We start from the raw sequence: 18,403 nt of genomic DNA, 5'->3' as shown, positions 1-18,403 counted from the left end.
AAGGGGTGGTGGTGTGGCTCTCTATATTAGAGAGTCTTTCGAGGTTGTAGAACTCGAGGTTGGGAATGACAAGGTCGAGTCCCTTTGGGTTAGGATCGGCAGGGACAACAAGGCTAGTGTCCTGGTCGGGGTCTGCTATAGACCGCCGAACCAGGATGAGGAGACGGATGAGGAATTCTACAGGCAGCTGACAGAGGTTGCAAAATCATCAGCTCTTGTACTCATGGAGGACTTCAACTTCCCTGACATATCCTGGAAGCACAACACAGCCCTGAGAAAGCAGTCTAGGAGGTTTCTGGAGAGCGTGGAAGATACCTTCCTGACGCAGCTGGTTAGTGAACCTACCAGGGGTGGTGCCCCGCTAGACCTTCTCTTCACAAACAGAGAAGGACTGGTGGAGGACGTGATCGTCGGGAGCTGTCTTGGGCAGAGTGACCATGCAATGGTGGAGTTCACTATTCTTGGCGAGGCCAGGAAGGGGACCAGTAAAACCGCTGTATTGGACTTTCGGAGGGCTGACTTTGAGCTGCTCAGGACACTAGTTGGTGGAGTCCCTTGGGAGGCGGTTCTGAAGGCAGAGGGGTCCAGGAAGGCTGGGCGCTCTTCAAGAGGGAAGTCTTAATGGCACAGGAACGGTCTGTCCCCACGTGCCCAAAGACGAGCTGGCAGGGAAGAAGACCGGCCTGGCTCAACAGAGAATTGTGGCTTGATCTTAGGAGGAAAAAGAGGGTTTATAAGCTTTGGAAAAGTGGGCAGGCCACTAAGGAGGACTTTAAAGAAGTAGCGAGGCTGTGCAGGGACAAAATTAGGAAGGCCAAAGCTCATCTGGAGCTCAATCTGGCTACTGCCGTTAAAGATAACAAAAAACATTTCTATAAATACATCAACACAAAAAGGAGGACTAAGGAGAATCTCCATCCTTTACTGGATGCGGGGGGAAACTTAGTTACAAGAGATGAGGAAAAGGCGGAGGTGCTCAATGCCTTCTTTGCCTCAGTCTTTAGCGGCAATACCGGTTGTTCTCTGGATACCCAGTACCCTGAGCTGGTGGAAGGGGATGGGGAGCAGGATGTGGCCCTCATCCATGAAGAACTGGTTGGTGACCTGCTACGGCACTTAGATGTGCACAAGTCGATGGGGCTGGATGGGATCCACCCAAGGGTACTGAGGGAACTGGCAGAGGAGCTGGCCAAGCCACTGTCCATCATTTATCAGCAGTCCTGGCTATCGGGGGAGGTCCCAATCGACTGGCGGCTAGCAAACGTGACGCCCATCTATAAGAAGGGCCGGAGGGCAGATCCGGGAAACTACAGGCCTGTCAGTTTGACCTCAGTGCCAGGAAAGCTCATGGAGCAGATCCTCCTGAGAGTCATCATGCAGCACTTGCAGGGGAAGCAGGCGATCAGGCTCAGTCAGCATGGGTTTATGAAAGGCAGGTCATGCCTGACGAACCTGATCTCCTTCTATGACAGAGTGACGCGCTGGGTGGATGAGGGAAAGGCTGTGGATGTGGTCTACCTTGACTTCAGCAAGGCTTTTGACACCGTCTCCCACAGCATTCTCCTCAAGAAACTGGCTGCTCTTGGCTTGGACTGGCGCACGCTTCGTTGGGTTAGAAACTGGCTGGATAGCCGGGCCCAAAGAGTCGTGGTGAATGGAGCCAAGTCCAGTTGGAGGCCAGTCACTAGTGGCGTCCCCCAGGGCTCGGTGCTGGGGCCGGTCCTCTTTAATATCTTCATCGATAATCTGGACGAGGGCATTGAGTGCACCCTCAGTAAGTTTGCAGATGACACCAAGTTAGGTGCGTGTGTCGATCTGCTTGAGGGTAGGAAAGCTCTGCAGGAGGATCTGGATAGGCTGCACCGATGGGCTGAGGTCAACTGCATGAAGTTCAACAAGGCCAAGTGCCGGGTCCTCTACCCAGGGTGCAATAACCCCAAGCAGAGCTACAGGCTGGGAGAGGAACAGTTGGAAAGCTGCCTGGCGGAGAAGAACCTGGGAGTGATGGTGGATAGTCGGCTGAATATGAGCCAGCAGTGTGCTCAGGTGGCCAAGAAGGCCAACGGCATCCTGGCTTGTATCAGGAACAGTGTGACCAGCAGGGCTAGGGAGGTGATCGTCCCCCTGTACTCAGCTCTGGTGAGGCCGCACCTCGAGTACTGTGTTCAGTTTTGGGCCCCTCGCTACAAGAAGGACATCGAGGTGCTTGAGCGGGTGCAGAGAAGGGCGACGAAGCTGGTGAGGGGCCTGGAGAACAAGTCCTACGAGGAGCGGCTGAGGGAGCTGGGCTTGTTCAGCCTGGAGAAGAGGAGGCTCAGGGGCGACCTTATCGCTCTTTATAGGTACCTCAAGGGAGGCTGTAGCGAGGTGGGGGTTGGCCTGTTCTCCCACGTGCCTGGTGACAGGATGAGGGGGAATGGGCTTAAGTTGAGCCAGGGGAGTTTTAGGTTAGATGTTAGGAAGAACTTCTTCACTGAAAGGGTTGTGAGGCACTGGAACAGGCTGCCCAGGGAAGTGGTGGAGTCACCATCCCTGGAAGTCTTCAAAAGACGTTTAGATGTAGAGCTTAGGGAAATGGTTTAGTGGGGACTGTTAGCGTTAGGTCAGAGGTTGGACTCGATGACCTTGAGGTCTCTTCCAACCTAGAAAATTCTGTGATTCTGTGATTCTGTGACACAAATTGTTAAAACATTCCTCACACATGTGTAACCCATATATTGCTATTTCTAATTCTGAATAACGGGTTTCCTCTTCTCTCTAAGATTAGTCGATTGTTTAGAAAGTTTACCCGGGAATCTGTCCAGAAACAGTCTTGTGGTGGGTGGCAAGGTGTGTGGGAGGATATAGGCAGGTACCTGTCACAGGTGTCTCCTCCAATAGTTTTGAACTTCACCCCTGAGCAAATGCAAAATCCTAAAAACCTGGTAGAACGTTTGAGAGTTGTATGTCCTGACCCTGATAATGCCAGAGAACGACAGCTTGCAGCGTTGTGCTGGGTCCTGGCTTACTCATATCAAACACTGTTTAACCTCATCCAGCATCTTGAAGAGAGGGAGGAAGTCTCTGAGTCTGATGACCAGATAACACATGCTGTGGCTGACCCAGAGGACCAACCGACTATGGTATCAGTTGCCCCCATAGTCAAGTCGAAACAATGGAAACAGAAGTCAGCTCGTTTGGTAAGGGAAGAAGCCTCTCCTAAGAAGGAGGGAGAAGAGGAAAAGGCAGGCACCTCTAAAGCAGAGCCATCATAAAAACAGCAGGAAGAAGAGATGGAAATCATAAAGGAATCAGAAACCACTCGATCCCTATCCCTGAGTGAGTTGCGAGAAATACGAAAGGATTATGGTCGATGTCCAGGTGAACACATCTTCACCTGGCTGCTTCGATGCTGGGATGCTGGGGCCAGTAGCCTACAATTAGAAGGCAATGAAGCCAAGCAGCTGGGATCCCTCTCTAGAGAAAGGGTGATAGACAGAGTAATTGGGAGAGAGGCAAAGGTTCTCAGCCTCTGGAGGCAACTCCTGGCAGCTGTGAAAGAAAGATATCCCCACAAGGAAGATATTGTATATCAGTTACGCAAGTGGACCACCATGGAGGAAGTTCAAGAGCACCTGCGGGAATTAGCTGTGCGGGAGATGATTTATAGTGATTTGGACAATGCCCAGACACCTCAAGATCCCGATGAAGTCCAGTGCACAACATCCATGTGGCGTAAATTTGTGCGGAGTGCACCATCAGCACATGCCAGTACACTGACAGTAATTAACTGGGATGAGGGGATGGGACCAACAGTGTATAATCTGTCCTGCCAGCTTCAAAAATATGGAGACAGTCTCTCTGCTCTGCTACAGTCCTGTGTCTCAGCTGTGGAGAAACTGTCTGAAAGACTTGACTACCTCGTAGAACGAGCATATTCCCCATATTCCCCCTCATCTAGACGGAGTGATACTTCAGCCACTAAGAATCAGCATTCGCCTGCTCAAGAGAGAGAGTACCCAAGACGTACACCACGTGGCACCTTGTGGTTTTATCTGCGTGACCATGGGGAAGATATGAGGAAATGGGATGGTGTACCTACTTCAACCCTAGCTGCTCAGGTACGTGAACTGAAAGGAAATACAGTAGCAAGAAGAGGGGCTCCTAAGAAAAATGCTGCTCCAGTTTCTATTGGACAGTTCCCCAGAGGCAGTAGAAGAGCTGATGTTATTCTTGACCCTGATGAAGGGACCTCTGCTTCTCATTTGCAAGAATTAAGTGGCAGACACGCCAACCAGGACTAGAGGGGCCCTGCCTCTGGCCAGGTAGAGGAGAGGGATAACCGGATTTATTGGACTGTGTGGATCCAATGGCCTGGCACATCAGAAGCACAAGAATACAAAGCTCTAGTGGACACTGGCGCACAATGTACCTTAATGCCATCAGGCTACCAAGGGACAGAACTCATCTATATCTCTGGAGTGACAGTGGGATCCCAACAATTAACTGTACTGGAAGCTGAAGTGAGTCTAACTGGGAATGAGTGGCAAAAGCATCCCATTGTGACTGGCCCAGAGGCTCCGTGCGTCCTTGGCATAGACTACTGTGGTGGTTTTACCGTGCTGGGCAGCTAAACCCCACAACCGCTCTCTCACTCCCCCTCCTTTAGATAAGGAGGGGGAGAAGTAAAGCAAAGAACAACTCACGGGTTGAGATAAGGATAATTTAATTAAAGGGAAATAATTATAATAATTAAATAAAGACTACCATGAACTAAACAACTTAACTAAGGGGAAAATAAAAGGGAAAGGGGAAAAAGGGAGGAAAACAAACAAACAAAATAAATGAAAGCTATATGGAAGTGCAGAGGAAAGAAATTACTCTCTACTTCCCACAAATGAGCGATGATTGACCACGTCCTTGAAGCAAGGCCTCAACGCACGCAGCCGGTGTTCGAGAGGAGGACCGACGTCTTCTCAACGAGAGCCCACCCCTCCCCTCTTCTTCCTGTTTCCACCTTTTATTGCTGAGTGTGACACCACATGGTATGGAATATCCCTTTGATTGGTTTAGGTCAGCTGCCCTAGTGATGTTTCTCTCCTCACTTTTTGCCCACCCCCTAGGAGGGTTAGAGAAAGGCCCAATGCTGTGCCACTGCTGCTCAGCAGTAGACACAACACTGGTGTGATAACACTGCTGTTCCAGCTACAAGTACAGAGTACGGCACTGAATGGGCTGCTGCCGGGAAAGTTAACATTCCAGCCAGACCCAGTACAACCTCCACCCCTTATTCCATAACATTTGTGTCACACTCAGATCCCCATACTTTAGCATACAAGCATTCTCATCATTATCCCTTGTCCTTTAACAGGACAAGGATTTAACAGGATTAATAGGCAGGTGTATCTTTTCATTCTATAGGTCTTTCTTGGAAAATGTCCATAAGAACTGTTGATGATTAGGTCTTCATCTGCCAAAGTGGCCACTCAAGGCAGGCGGAGTTGGATGTCTGGACACCAGCACCAGCTTAGCTCAAGTCCTTGTTGCACTGCCCGGCTCCTTGCAAAGTTGACCTGTCGTTGATCCTACAGCATCTTCCTACAACATATAACTTAGATTATAGATTAGTTTTCTCTCAATGTCAAATCTCCTTGAGGCACACACTTGATATCCCCATTCTTTTGCATGACCCACCAGGTATACCCTGGTCCTTGGGCGAAGACAATCCCACGAGTGGGTTTGCCTTTTCCCGAGGCAGGAGCAACCCACACTGCCTTCCCCATCCACCTTCCTATATGCACTACGGGAACCTTAGCTCCTTTCACAGTGTGTAGGGGTTTTGTTTCGGCAGGACCAGCACGGCTGTCAGACCCCCTATTGTTAACTAGCCAAGTGGCTTCTGGTAGATTTGTGTCCCATTGTTTCCACGTCCCAGCACCTAATGCTCGTAACATAGTCTTTAACAGTCCATTGTACCTCTCAACCTTCCCAGAGGCTTGTGGGTGGTAAGGGATGTGGTACACCCACTCAATACCATGCCTCTTTGCCCAGGAGGTAACAAGATTGTTTCGGAAATGACTCCCATTGTCAGACTCAATTCTCTCTGGTGTACCATGACGCCACAATACTTGTCTTTCCAGGCCCAAGATAGTGTTTCGGGCTGTGGCATGGTTTACAGGGTATGTTTCCAGCCACCCAGTAGTTGCTTCTACCATGGTGAGTATGTACCGTTTGCCTTGGCGAGTTTTGGGGAGTGGTCCGATATAGTCAATTTGCCAGGCCTCACCATATTGATACCCTAGCCATCTCCCCCTGTTCCAGGGAGATTTTACCTTCATGGCTTTCTTGATTGCAGCACAGGTCTCACACTCATGGGTAACCTGTGTGATGGCCTCAATGGTCAAGTCCACCCCTCGATCACTAGCCCATCTGTAAGTGGCATCTCTCCCCAGATGTCCTGATGTTTCATGGGCCCATCGAGCTACAAACAGCTCACCCTTACATCCCCAGTCTAGGTCCACCTGAGCCACTTCAATTTTCGAAGCTCGATCCACTTCTTTGTTGTTCTGATGTTCTTCAGTAGCGTGACTCTTGGGCATGTGGGCATCTACATGGCGTACTTTAACATCCAGGTTTTCTACCCGGGCAGCAATATCTTGCCACAGGGTAGCAGCCCAGATAGGCTTACCTCTGCGCTGCCAGTTGCTCTGTTTCCATTGCTGCAGCCACCCCCACAGAGCATTTGCCACCATCCATGAGTCAGTATAAAGATACAATACTGGCCAATTTTCTCTTTCGGTGATATCTAGGGCTAGTTGTATGGCTTTTACTTCTGCATACTGACTCGACTCACCTTCCCCTTCCATGGCTTCCGCAACTCGTCGTATGGGATTCCACACAGCAGCTTTCCATTTCCGATGGCTCCCTATCACACGGCAGGATCCGTCAGTAAACAACGCATACTGCTTTCTGTCTTCTGGCAACTCATTGTATGGTGGTGCCTCTTCAGCACGGGTTACCTCTTCTGTTGGCACTCCGAAATCTCTGCCTTCCGGCCAGTCCATAATCTCTTCCAGGATTCCTGGGCGATTGGGTTTTCCCATTCGAGCCCGCTGTGTAATTAGCGCTATCCACTTACTCCATGTAGCATCAGTTGCATGGTGTGTAGTGGGAATTTTCTCTTTGAACATCCAATGTAACACAGGTAGCCGCGGTGCCAAGAGGAGCTGTGCCTCTGTACCCACAACTTCTGAAGCAGCTCGAACACCCTCATATGCTGTGAGTATTTCCTTTTCAGTTGGGGTGTAATTGGCTTCTGATCCTCGATAGCCCCGACTCCAGAAGCCCAGAGGTCGACCTCGAGTTTCTTCTGGGGTTTTCTGCCAAAGGCTCCAGGTGAGCCCATGCTCCCCAGCTGCAGTGTACAGTATATTTTGCACAGCTGGTCCAGTACGGACAGGCCCAAGGGCTACTGCACGAGCTATTTCTTGTTTGATTTGTTCAAATGCCTGTTGTTGCTCAGGGCCCCACTCAAAATAGTTTCTCTTTCGAGTCACTCGATATAGAGGACTCACAAGCTGACTATAGCCTGGCACATGCATTCTCCAGAATCCCACGAGGCCTAGGAAAGCTTGCGTTTCCTTTTTGCTAGTTGGCGGAGACATTGCCATTATTTTATTGATCACATCCATTGGAATATGGCGACGTCCATCCTGCCATTTTACCCCCAAGAACTGGATTTCCTGTGTAGGCCCCTTGACCTTGCTCTTTTTAATGGCAAAACCAGCTTTCAGGAGAATTTGGATTATTTTCTTCCCTTTCTCAAAAACTTCTTCTGCTGTGTTGCCCCACACGAGGATGTCGTCAATGTACTGAAGATGCTCAGGAGCTCCCCCTTGCTCCAGTGCAGACTGGATCAGTCCATGGCAAATGGTAGGGCTGTGTTTCCACCCCTGGGGCAGCCGATTCCAGGTGTATTGGATGCCCCTCCAAGTGAAAGCAAACTGCGGCCTGCATGCTGCTGCTAAAGGGATGGAGAAAAATGCATTAGCAATATCAATTGTGGCATACCACTTGGCTGCCTTTGACTCTAGTTCGTACTGAAGTTCTAGCATGTCCGGCACTGCAGCACTCAGTGGTGGCGTGACTTCATTCAGGCCTCGATAGTCCACTGTTAGCCTCCACTCACCATTAGACTTTCGTACTGGCCATATAGGACTATTAAAGGGTGAGCGAGTCTTGCTGATTACTCCCTGACTGTCCAGTCGGTGAACCAACTCATGGATGGGAATCAGGGAGTCTCGGTTGGTGCGATATTGCCGTCGGTGCACCGTTGTGGTAGCAATTGGTACCTGTTGTTCTTCAACCTTCAGCAATCCTACAACAGAAGGGTCTTCTGAAAGGCCAGGCAGGGTAGACAGCTGCCTAATCTTCTCTGTGCTCAAAGCAGCTATGCCAAAAGCCCACCGGTATCCTTTGGGATCCTTGAAGTACCCTCTCTTGAGATAGTCTATGCCAAGGATGCACGGAGCCTCTGGGCCAGTCACAATGGGATGCTTTTGCCACTCATTCCCAGTTAGACTCACTTCAGCTTCCAGTACAGATAGTTGTTGGGATCCCCCTGTCACTCCAGAGATACAGGTGAGTTCTGTCCCTTGGTAGCCTGATGGCATTATGGTACATTGTGCGCCAGTGTCCACTAAAGCTTTGTATTCCTGTGGTTCTGATGTTCCAGGCCATCGGATCCACACAGTCCAATAAATACGGTTATCCCTCTCCTCTACCTGGCCAGAGGCAGGGCCCCTCTAGTCCTGGCTGGAGCGTCTGCCACTTAATTCTTGCAAATGCACAAATTCTGGCAAATGAGAGGTAGAGGTCCCTTCATCGTGGTCAAGAATAACATCAGCTCTTCTACTGCCTCTGGGGTACTGCCCAATAGAAACTGGAGCAGCATTTCTCTTAGGAGCCCCTCTTCTTGCTGCTGTATTTCCTTTCAGTTCACGTACCCGAGCAGCTAGGGTTGAAGTAGGTACACCATCCCATTTCCTCATATCTTCCCCATGATCACGCAGATAAAACCACAAGGTGCCACGTGGTGTACGTCTTGGGTACTCTCTCTCTTGAGCAGGCGAATGCTGATTCTTAGTGGCTGAAGTATCACTCTGTCTAGATGAGGGGGAATATACTTTCTCCACAAGCTTGTCAAGTCCTTTAGACAATTTCTCCACAGCTGAGACACAGGACTGTAGCGGAGCAGAGAGATTGTCTTCATATTTTTGAAGTTGGCAGGAGACATCATACATTGTTGGTCCCATCCCCTCATCCCAGTGAATTGCTGCCAGGGTACTGGCATGTGCTGCTGGTGCACTCCGCACAAATTTACGCCACATGGATGTTGTGCACTGGACTTCATCGGGGTCTTGAGGTGTCTGGGCATTGTCCAAATCACTATAAATCATCTCCCGCACAGCTAATTCCCGCAGATGTTGGAGACCTTTATCCACAGTGGTCCACTTGCCTATGTGATATACAATATCTTCCTTATGGGGATATCTTTCTTTGATAGCTGCCAGGAGTCGTCTCCAGAGGCTGAGGGCCTGTGCTCCTCTCCCGATTACTTTGTCGATTACCCTTTCTCTAGAGAGGGATCCCAGCTGCTTGGCTTCATTGCCTTCTAATTGTAGGCTACTGGCCCCAGCATCCCAGCATCGGAGCAGCCAAGTGAGGATGTGTTCACCTGGGCGTCGACCATAATCCTTTCGTATTTCTCGCATCTCACTCAGGGATAAGGATCGAGTGATTTCTGATTCCTTTATGATTTCCGTCTCGTCTTCCTGCTGTTTTTGTGATGGCTCTGCTTTAGAGGTACCTGCCAATTCCCCTTCTCCCTCCTTCTTAGGAGAGCCTTCTTCCCTTACTAAACGAGCTGACCTCCGTTTCCATTGTTTTGACTTGACTATGGGGGCGACTGATACCATAGTTGGTTGGTTCTCTGGGTCAGCCACAGCATGTGTTACTTGGTCATCAGACTCAGAGACTTCCTCCCTCTCTTCAAGTTGCTGGATGATGTTAAACAGTGTTTGATAGGAATAAACCAGGACCCAGCACAATGCTGCAAGCTGTTGTTCTCCGGCATTATCAGGATCAGGACATACAACTCTCAAACATTCTACCAAGTTTTTAGGATTTAGCACTTGCTCAGGGGTGAAGTTCAAAACTATTGGAGGAGACACTCGTGACAGGTATCTGCTAACATCATCCCACACACTGTGCCACTCACCACGAGACTGTTTCGGGACAGATTCCCAAATAAGTTTTCTAAACAATCGACTAATCTTAGAGAGAAAATGAAACCTGTTATTCAGAATTAGAAATAGCAATACATGGGTTACAGATGGATCTTCAAAATACTCCCAAACTGTTGTAATTAGCCCACTGTGAAAGAAGGGAAAGGTACCATTCCTGATATTATTAATAAACTGGTGTCCAGATGAGAAAAGGAAGGCAGTGTAATTCTGAATATTCTCTGAAAGATAGTTTCCATGGGACCCAAATGATAACAGCGCAGAGCCTGAATTCCAGAGTAAAACCAAGGTCAGTGCTTGGCAGCACAACGAATTAAAAAAAGTGAACACAGATTGTAGCACTTGGTCGGATCGGATATATAGGAGAAAGGAGAATATGACACGAATTGCATGACATATGAACAAAGCCATTATTATTAACAGGGCAAGGAACATGGTTACTAGCAAGCAAGTGTGTTAGTTGTATGCGTTTAATCAATTCTATTGTTATCTCAACCCTTCGAGCCCCACGTTGGGCGCCAAAAAGGACTGTGGTGGTTTTACCGTGCTGGGCAGCTAAACCCCACAACCGCTCTCTCACTCCCCCTCCTTTAGATAAGGAGGGGGAGAAGTAAAGCAAAGAACAACTCACGGGTTGAGATAAGGATAATTTAATTAAAGGGAAATAATTATAATAATTAAATAAAGACTACCATGAACTAAACAACTTAACTAAGGGGAAAATAAAAGGGAAAGGGGAAAAAGGGAGGAAAACAAACAAACAAAATAAATGAAAGCTATATGGAAGTGCAGAGGAAAGAAATTACTCTCTACTTCCCACAAATGAGCGATGATTGACCACGTCCTTGAAGCAAGGCCTCAACGCACGCAGCCGGTGTTCGAGAGGAGGACCGACGTCTTCTCAACGAGAGCCCACCCCTCCCCTCTTCTTCCTGTTTCCACCTTTTATTGCTGAGTGTGACACCACATGGTATGGAATATCCCTTTGATTGGTTTAGGTCAGCTGCCCTAGTGATGTTTCTCTCCTCACTTTTTGCCCACCCCCTAGGAGGGTTAGAGAAAGGCCCAATGCTGTGCCACTGCTGCTCAGCAGTAGACACAACACTGGTGTGATAACACTGCTGTTCCAGCTACAAGTACAGAGTACGGCACTGAATGGGCTGCTGCCGGGAAAGTTAACATTCCAGCCAGACCCAGTACTACCTCAAGAGAGGGTACTTCAAGGATCCAAAAGGATACCGGTGGGCTTTTGGCATAGCTGCTTTGAGCACAGAGAAGATTAGGCAGCTGTCTACCCTGCCTGGCCTTTCAGAAGACCCTTCCGTTGTAGGATTGCTGAAGCTTGAAGAACAGCAGGTACCAATTGCTACTACAATGGTGCACTGACGGCAATATCGCACCAACAAAGACTCCCTGATTCCCATCCATGAGTTGGTTCACCGGCTGGAGAGTCAAGGAGTGATCAGCAAGAATCACTCACCCTTTAATAGTCTTATATGGCCAGTGCAAAAGTCTAATGGCAAGTGGAGGCTAACAGTGGACTATTGTGGCCTGAATGAATTCATGCCACTGTTGAGTGCTGCAGTGCTGGACATGCTAGAACTTCAGTACGAACTGGAATCAAAGGCAGCCAAGTGGTACGCCACAATTGATGTCGCTAATGCATTTTTCTCCATCCCTTTGGCAGCAGCATGCAGGCCGCAGTTTGCTTTCACTTGGAGGGGCATCCAATACACCTGGAATCGGCTGCCCCAGGAGTGGAAACACAGCCCTACTATTTGCCATGGACTGATCCAGTCTGTACTGGAGCAAGGGGGAGCTCCTGAGCACCAGCAGTACGTTGATGACATCCTCGTGTGGGGCAGCGCAGCAGCAGAAGTTTTTGAGAAAGGGAAGAAAGTAATCCAAATTCTCCTGAAAGCTTGTTTTGCCATTAAACAGAGTAAGGTCGAGGGGTCTGCACAGGAAATCCAGTTCTTGGGGGTAAAATGGCAGGATGGACGTCGCCATATTCCAATGGATGTGATCAATAAAATAATGGCAATGTCTCCGACAACTAGCAAAAAAGAAACGCAAGCTTTCCTAGGCCTCGTGGGATTCTGGAGAATGCATGTTCCAGGCTATAGTCAGCTTGTGAGTCCTCTGTATCGAGTGACTCGAAAGAGAAACTATTTTGAGTGGGGCCCCGAGCAACAACAGGCATTTGAACAAATCAAACAAGAAATAGCTCGTGCAGTAGCCCTTGGGCCTGTCCGTACCGGACCAGCTGTGCAAAACATACGTTACACTGCAGCTGGGGAGCATGGCCTCACCTGGAGCCTTTGGCAGAAAACCCCAGAAGAAACTCGAGGTCGACCTCTGGGTTTCTGGAGCAGGGGCTACTGAGGATCAGAAACCAAAGCTAATTACATCCCCCCACTGCAAATATAGTGGCAGAGTAACTCAGTACTATGACTAACACATTACTATTGAATACTATTGTATTACTATATTACAGTACTATGACTAACACATTACTGTTAATGTTATTTGTTTCTAAAATATGTTCCTTTTAACTGTATTCTCCACAGGTATCCCCTCTGTTCAATATCTTGACTGTGCCAATGTTATTGTTTTGAAATAAATTTAAGCTTGATCAAACTTACTGCACCCTCAGTAAGTTTGCAGATGACACCAAGTTATGTGTGTGTGTCGATCTGCTCGAGGGTAGGAAGGCTCTGCAGGAGGATCTGGATAGGCTGCACCGATGGGCTGAGGTCAACTGCATGAAGTTCAACAAGGCCAAGTGCCGGGTCCTGCACCTGGGGTACAGCAACCCCAAGCAGAGCTACAGGCTGGGAGATGAGTGGTCGGAAAGCTGCCATGCGGAGAAGGACCTGGGAGTATTGGTGGATAGTCGGCTGAATATGAGCCAGCAGTGTGCTCAGGTGGCCAAGAAGGCCAACAGCATCCGGGCTTGTATAAGAAGCAGTGTGGCCAGCAGGGCTAGGGAAGTGATTGTCCCCCTGTACTTGGCTCTGGTGAGGCTGCACCTCGAGTACTGTGTTCGGTTTTGGGCCCCTCGCTACAAGAAGGACATGGAGGTACTCAAGCGAGTCCAGAGAAGGGCGACAAAGCTGGTGAAGGGGTCTGGAGAACAAGTCCTACGAGGAGCGGCTGAGGGAGCTGGGCTTGTTCAGCCTGGAGAAGAGGAGGCTCAGGGGCGACCTTATTGCTCTCTACAGGTACCTTAAAGGAGGCTGTAGCGAGGTGGGGGTTGGTCTATTTTCCCACGTGCCTGGTGACAGGACGAGGGAGAATGGGCTAAAGTTGCGCCAGGGGTGTTTTAGGTTGGATATTAGGAAGAACTTCTTTACCGAGAGGGTTGTGAGGCACTGGAACAGGCTGCCCAGGGAAGTGGTGGAGTCACCATCCCTGGAGGTCTTTAAAAGACATTTAGATGTAGAGCTTAGTGATATGGTTTAGTGGAGGACTTGTTAGTGTTAGGTCAGAGGTTGGACTCGATGATCTTGATGTCTCTTCCAACCTAGACAATTCTGTGATTCTGTGATATGATTTTTAGTTTTGTGTGTACATGGAACTTCTAGAGCACTTTCTAAGTGTTTACACCTATGTCAGCGTATACAGGAGATAACAGCTAGGTATCTTGTATTTTTTAGATGATGGAACAGTAAGGAAAATATGATTGTCTTCTGTAGAGCTAAAAAGGAAGTTAGTAGAATACCTGTTCTATATAGTACTTTAGATAATATAAAACCCTGAAGTTTATTAAGGATTAATTTCCCTCTACTAAATATATGTTTGCTACTGAATAGCTAGTGAAGTCAAGAAAAGGAGAAAAACAGAACACCAAAAACCTTTATTTCTTTTGCTTGCTTTAACAGTTATTACTCAACCAAGTCCATCGGTTTCCCAGAGTAGTAATTCACAGAGTGAAGAGAGAGCTTCTGAACTTCCCAAACCAAAGAAGAACAGATGTTTCATGTGCAGAAAGAAGGTTGGCCTTACAGGTATGAGAGCACTTTGTCAATGTTGAACAGAGCTATATGATTAGTTGTCTCTTACTAGATTGTTTGTTGAAATATCTTCAGACGTTAAACTTGCTTGCTGCTTCAAAATCCGTAACATTAGACTACTTAATAGAGCTGATAATTTGGAAATACTCATTTTGCTTACTCTTAGATGCATGTATCCCCCCTTTGTGTTAACTAAGCCCTTAATTTACAGCTTGCTTAAAATCTGAAGCTTCCTAGTGATGTTTTTTTTTTTTTTTTTCTTTTCATTTTCTTTGTACAGGATTTGACTGCCGATGTGGAAACTTATTTTGTGGACTTCACCGTTATTCTGACAAGCATAACTGCCCATATGATTACAAAGCAGAAGCTGCAGCAAAAATCAGGAAAGAGAACCCAGTTGTGGTGGCTGAAAAAATCCAGAGAATATAAACTAACCTATTTATGAAAAGACTGTTTAATTTTAATATATCCTAGGAAAACATTAAAGAGCAGATGCATGGCCATTTTCCTTTGTTCTACCAACTCTTACTTTTAGTCTTGTCTGTCTTAATAATATTTCAGAATGTTTAGGTGTTTGTTACAGGGAGAATTGGATAGATAAAGCCCTTGGAAACATTTATGCCCTCCTCAGAGTATAATTGGATGATCAGAATTGGCACAGAAATAGACATGCACAGAGGATATGTGCCAAACAGATGTCTACTATGTGAATGCTTGCAGCAGATCTGCCTTTTAAGATGTTTGAGGTGTATAGCACTAGCCAAAGGTTATGTGCCTGTTTGAGAGAAGGGTTAGAAAGGTTGGCAGTCTACTTCTATCACTGAAGATCATAGAAACACAAGGTTGGAAAGGACCTACTTTCATCTACTCCAACTGTCCTCCTATCACCAATACTACCCATTAAGCTACTAAATCATATCTCTTAGCACCTCATCCAGGTGCTTCTTGAACACTGTGAGGGACAGTGACTCCACCACCTCCCTGGGCAGGCTGTTCCAGTGCCTGACCACTCTGAGAGAAAAAGTTTTTCCTGATATCTAATCTAAATCTTCCCTGGCACAACTTGTGGCCATTTCCTCAAGTCCTATCATTAGTTATCTGGGAGAAGAGGCTGACCCCCTCCTCATCACAACCTCCCTTCAGGAAGTTGTAGAGTGCAATGAGGTCTCCCCTGGGTCTCCTCTTTGCCAGACTAAACAATCCCAGCTCCCTCAGACGCTCTTCATAAGACTTGTGCTCCAGACCCCTCACCAGTTTTGTTGCCTTTCTCTGGACATGTTCTAGGGCCTCAATGTCCTTTTTGTAGTGAGGGGCCCAAAACTGAACACTACTCGAGGTGCAGCCTCACCAGAGTTGAGTACAGGGGGATGATCACCTGCCTGCTCCTGCTGGCTATGCTATTTCTAATACAGGCCAGGATGCCGTTGGCCTTCTTTTGGCCACCTGGGCACACTGCTGGCTCATGTTCAGCCGAACATCGATCAAAACTCCCAGGTCCTTTTCCACTGCACAGCTTTCAAGCCACTCTGCCCTAAGCCTGTAGCATTGCATGGGGTTATTGTGGTCAAAGTGCAGGACCTGGCACTTGGCCTTGTTGAACCTCATCCCATTTGCCTCAGCCCAGCAATTCAGCCTATACAGATTCCTCTGAAGGGCCACCCTACCCTCAGGCAGATCGACACTACCTCTCAACTTGGTGTCATCTGCAAACTTACTGAGGGTGCCTTTAAGATTTCCATCTTGAGGAGTGTCCAGGCTTCCTGGACCCCTTTGCCCTGAAGTAGTGACTCCCAAGGGACCCCTGCAACAAGTGTCCTGAACAGGTCAAAGTCCACCCTCCGGAAGTTCAAGATAGCAGTTTTGCTAGTTACCCTTCTGACATCACCAAGAATAGAGAACTCTACAATTTCATGGTCACTCTGCCCAAGACAGTCCCCAACTTTCATATCTCCCACCAGTCCTTCTCTGTTAGTGAAGAGCAGGTCTAGCGGGGCACCTCCCCGGTAGGCTCTTGTACCAGCTGTGTCAGGAAGCTATCTTCCACATACTCTAGAAACCTCCTGGACTGCTTCCTCTGCTAAGGAAAAGATCTCATTCTAATTTTAATTTCCATAGTCCGTTATTTTCCAGCAGAACATAAGCCATGTGGGTCTGTCTGCCTTTCAAGTAAGATGAGTGTTGGTGCTGTATTTAAGAAAAAGTCATTTAACAATTAATGGGGAAAATGGAAAAAAATAGATATGTATGAGAAGAAAACCATTTTGGAACAGATTATGTTAACCTAATTTCAGGATTCTAAAGTTTCCAGAGGAAATGTCCTGTTAAAAACTTAAGAACTGGCCTGCAACAGTTCTCTGCTTTTCCTTTCAAGGCTAAAAATGTTGTGTAGCACAATATTGTAAAATTGGCTTACCAAAAAGAAAAGCTGTGTTTCTTAGACATACCATAACAGCTCTATCAAGTGACATATGTGTAAGTTGCAGAAGTATTTGAACAGTTTATTATTCATGAATTACTTGAATTCAGTATGTTCTGGGTTAAAAAGAATATTAGGAGCTTTAAATATATATATATTATTAATGTAATAATTGCACGTGCAACAATTGTTGGGTATAGAAAACCATACCCAACATGGCTGCTGTAGACTTAAGTGGGAGCTGGAACCACTCTTGGAGGGCCGCTTTATCATTTTAAATTATATTTGAGTGTAGGACTAATGTTCTTGGGTGTATTGCATGGGCTATATTATCTACAGCACTGTACAATAACTAGAAAAGGCAGTATAGTGCATTGATGCTTGTCTGGTAATATCACTTCTGTGTTATAATGTGAGTTTTTTTGTGTTGTATGGAACTTGTGTTTTTTATAAACAAGTATAGTTTAGACTAGTGTTGTGGTAATGTCTGTTCTCATCTGTAAATAGTTGTGTATGCACACAAAATTATACTTCTGACTTCTATTGCAGTGTTTACTCTTAGCTTTTAGTTCAATATTAAAAGCATCAGGCTCTTACTTTAACTTTGTTCTTCCAATTTAGTTATTAGATATGCAAACGTACAGATAACTCATGTTTATATATTGCACATAATCGTGCTACCCAGCATCTGTGATCTGTTGTATTATGTAAATAATAAAAATTATGTACAGAAGGAAATACTTCTTTTTGTGATAGTTCATTGGTTTTAGTTATTGTAACCTGAAAGTGGCCCTGTGGATATTAGGGTACAAAGCTAGTAGTACTAGCTGTACTACTTTGGACTTTTTGGAACAGGCTGCCTAGGGAAGTGGTGGAGTCACCATCCCTGGAAGTCTTTAAAAGACGTTTAGATGTAGAGCTTAGGGATATGGTTTAGTGGGGACTGTTAGCGTTATGTCAGAGGTTGGACTCGATGATCTTGAGGTCTCTTCCAACCTAGAAATTCTGTGATTCTGTGATACTAGTACTAGGTTTGTATGTCTCTTTAAAACCTAAGAGCACATTGAAACTGGATATTTGAGGAAACTGTAATAAATGGCTCAGTCGTCAAAATAGGACTATAATCAAAGTTTACAATTTATTAAAGGAATAGAGGTAAGCAAACAGTGCTGAGTGCGCTGGGAGTCTCTGTTCCACCAAGACGCACACCAGTTACATCAAGCAGCTGATTTTTATGCTCCTAGGCTAATACATATTCATTACTACTTCTAAAAAAAAACAGGGTTATTATAATTAGTTTCCGGAATCCAAACCCTCCTACTGGAGCATGCGTATCAGTCTCCAGTGGTCCCTCTGGGGGTCTCTCATGCTGAAGGCTCATAGTCTTCCTCCCTCTTGTCCTTCTCCAACTTGTCCAACTTGGCTGTATGTCAGAGACTTGTGCAGCGTCCCCTGCAAGCTTTGTCTTTTAGTCGTTCTTCAGCTTTCCCCTTCTCCTTAATCTTCTGGCCAGATATCAGAGACTTGCATAGTGTCCCATGCAATAGTCATAATAGTTAGTTATTCTGAACCCCCCCCAGATATCAGAGACTTCAAGGAAAGCCTACAAATACATTTCCCTTCAAGCTCATGTAGTGGGTTTACGTGGCAAGGTTTTGGTAGCAGGGAGCCATAGGGGTGGTTTCTGT

The 18,403-nt window shown here is 46.9% G+C and overlaps 1 protein-coding gene across 3 annotated transcripts in view; it reads left to right on the top strand.

The window, feature by feature from the left end:
- LOC116501438 (AN1-type zinc finger protein 5-like) overlaps positions 1 to 15,309 on the top strand; it is a 49,159-nt gene extending 33,850 nt beyond the window's left edge. For all 3 annotated transcript variants that reach the window (XM_032207012.1, XM_032207011.1, XM_032207010.1), the window contains exons 5-6: positions 14,168 to 14,293; positions 14,580 to 15,309. In XM_032207012.1, coding sequence (XP_032062903.1) covers positions 14,168 to 14,293; positions 14,580 to 14,728 — 275 coding nt within the window. In that variant the 3' untranslated portion in view covers positions 14,729 to 15,309. The remainder of the gene's footprint in view (positions 1 to 14,167; positions 14,294 to 14,579) is intronic.
- Positions 15,310 to 18,403: the final 3,094 nt, after the last annotated feature.

This window comes from Aythya fuligula, chromosome W, assembly GCF_009819795.1.
Source record: "Aythya fuligula isolate bAytFul2 chromosome W, bAytFul2.pri, whole genome shotgun sequence".
NCBI lineage: Eukaryota > Metazoa > Chordata > Aves > Anseriformes > Anatidae > Aythya > Aythya fuligula.
The sequence above is the reverse complement of the archived record's forward strand: the minus strand, read 5'-3'. Positions and strand labels throughout refer to the sequence as shown.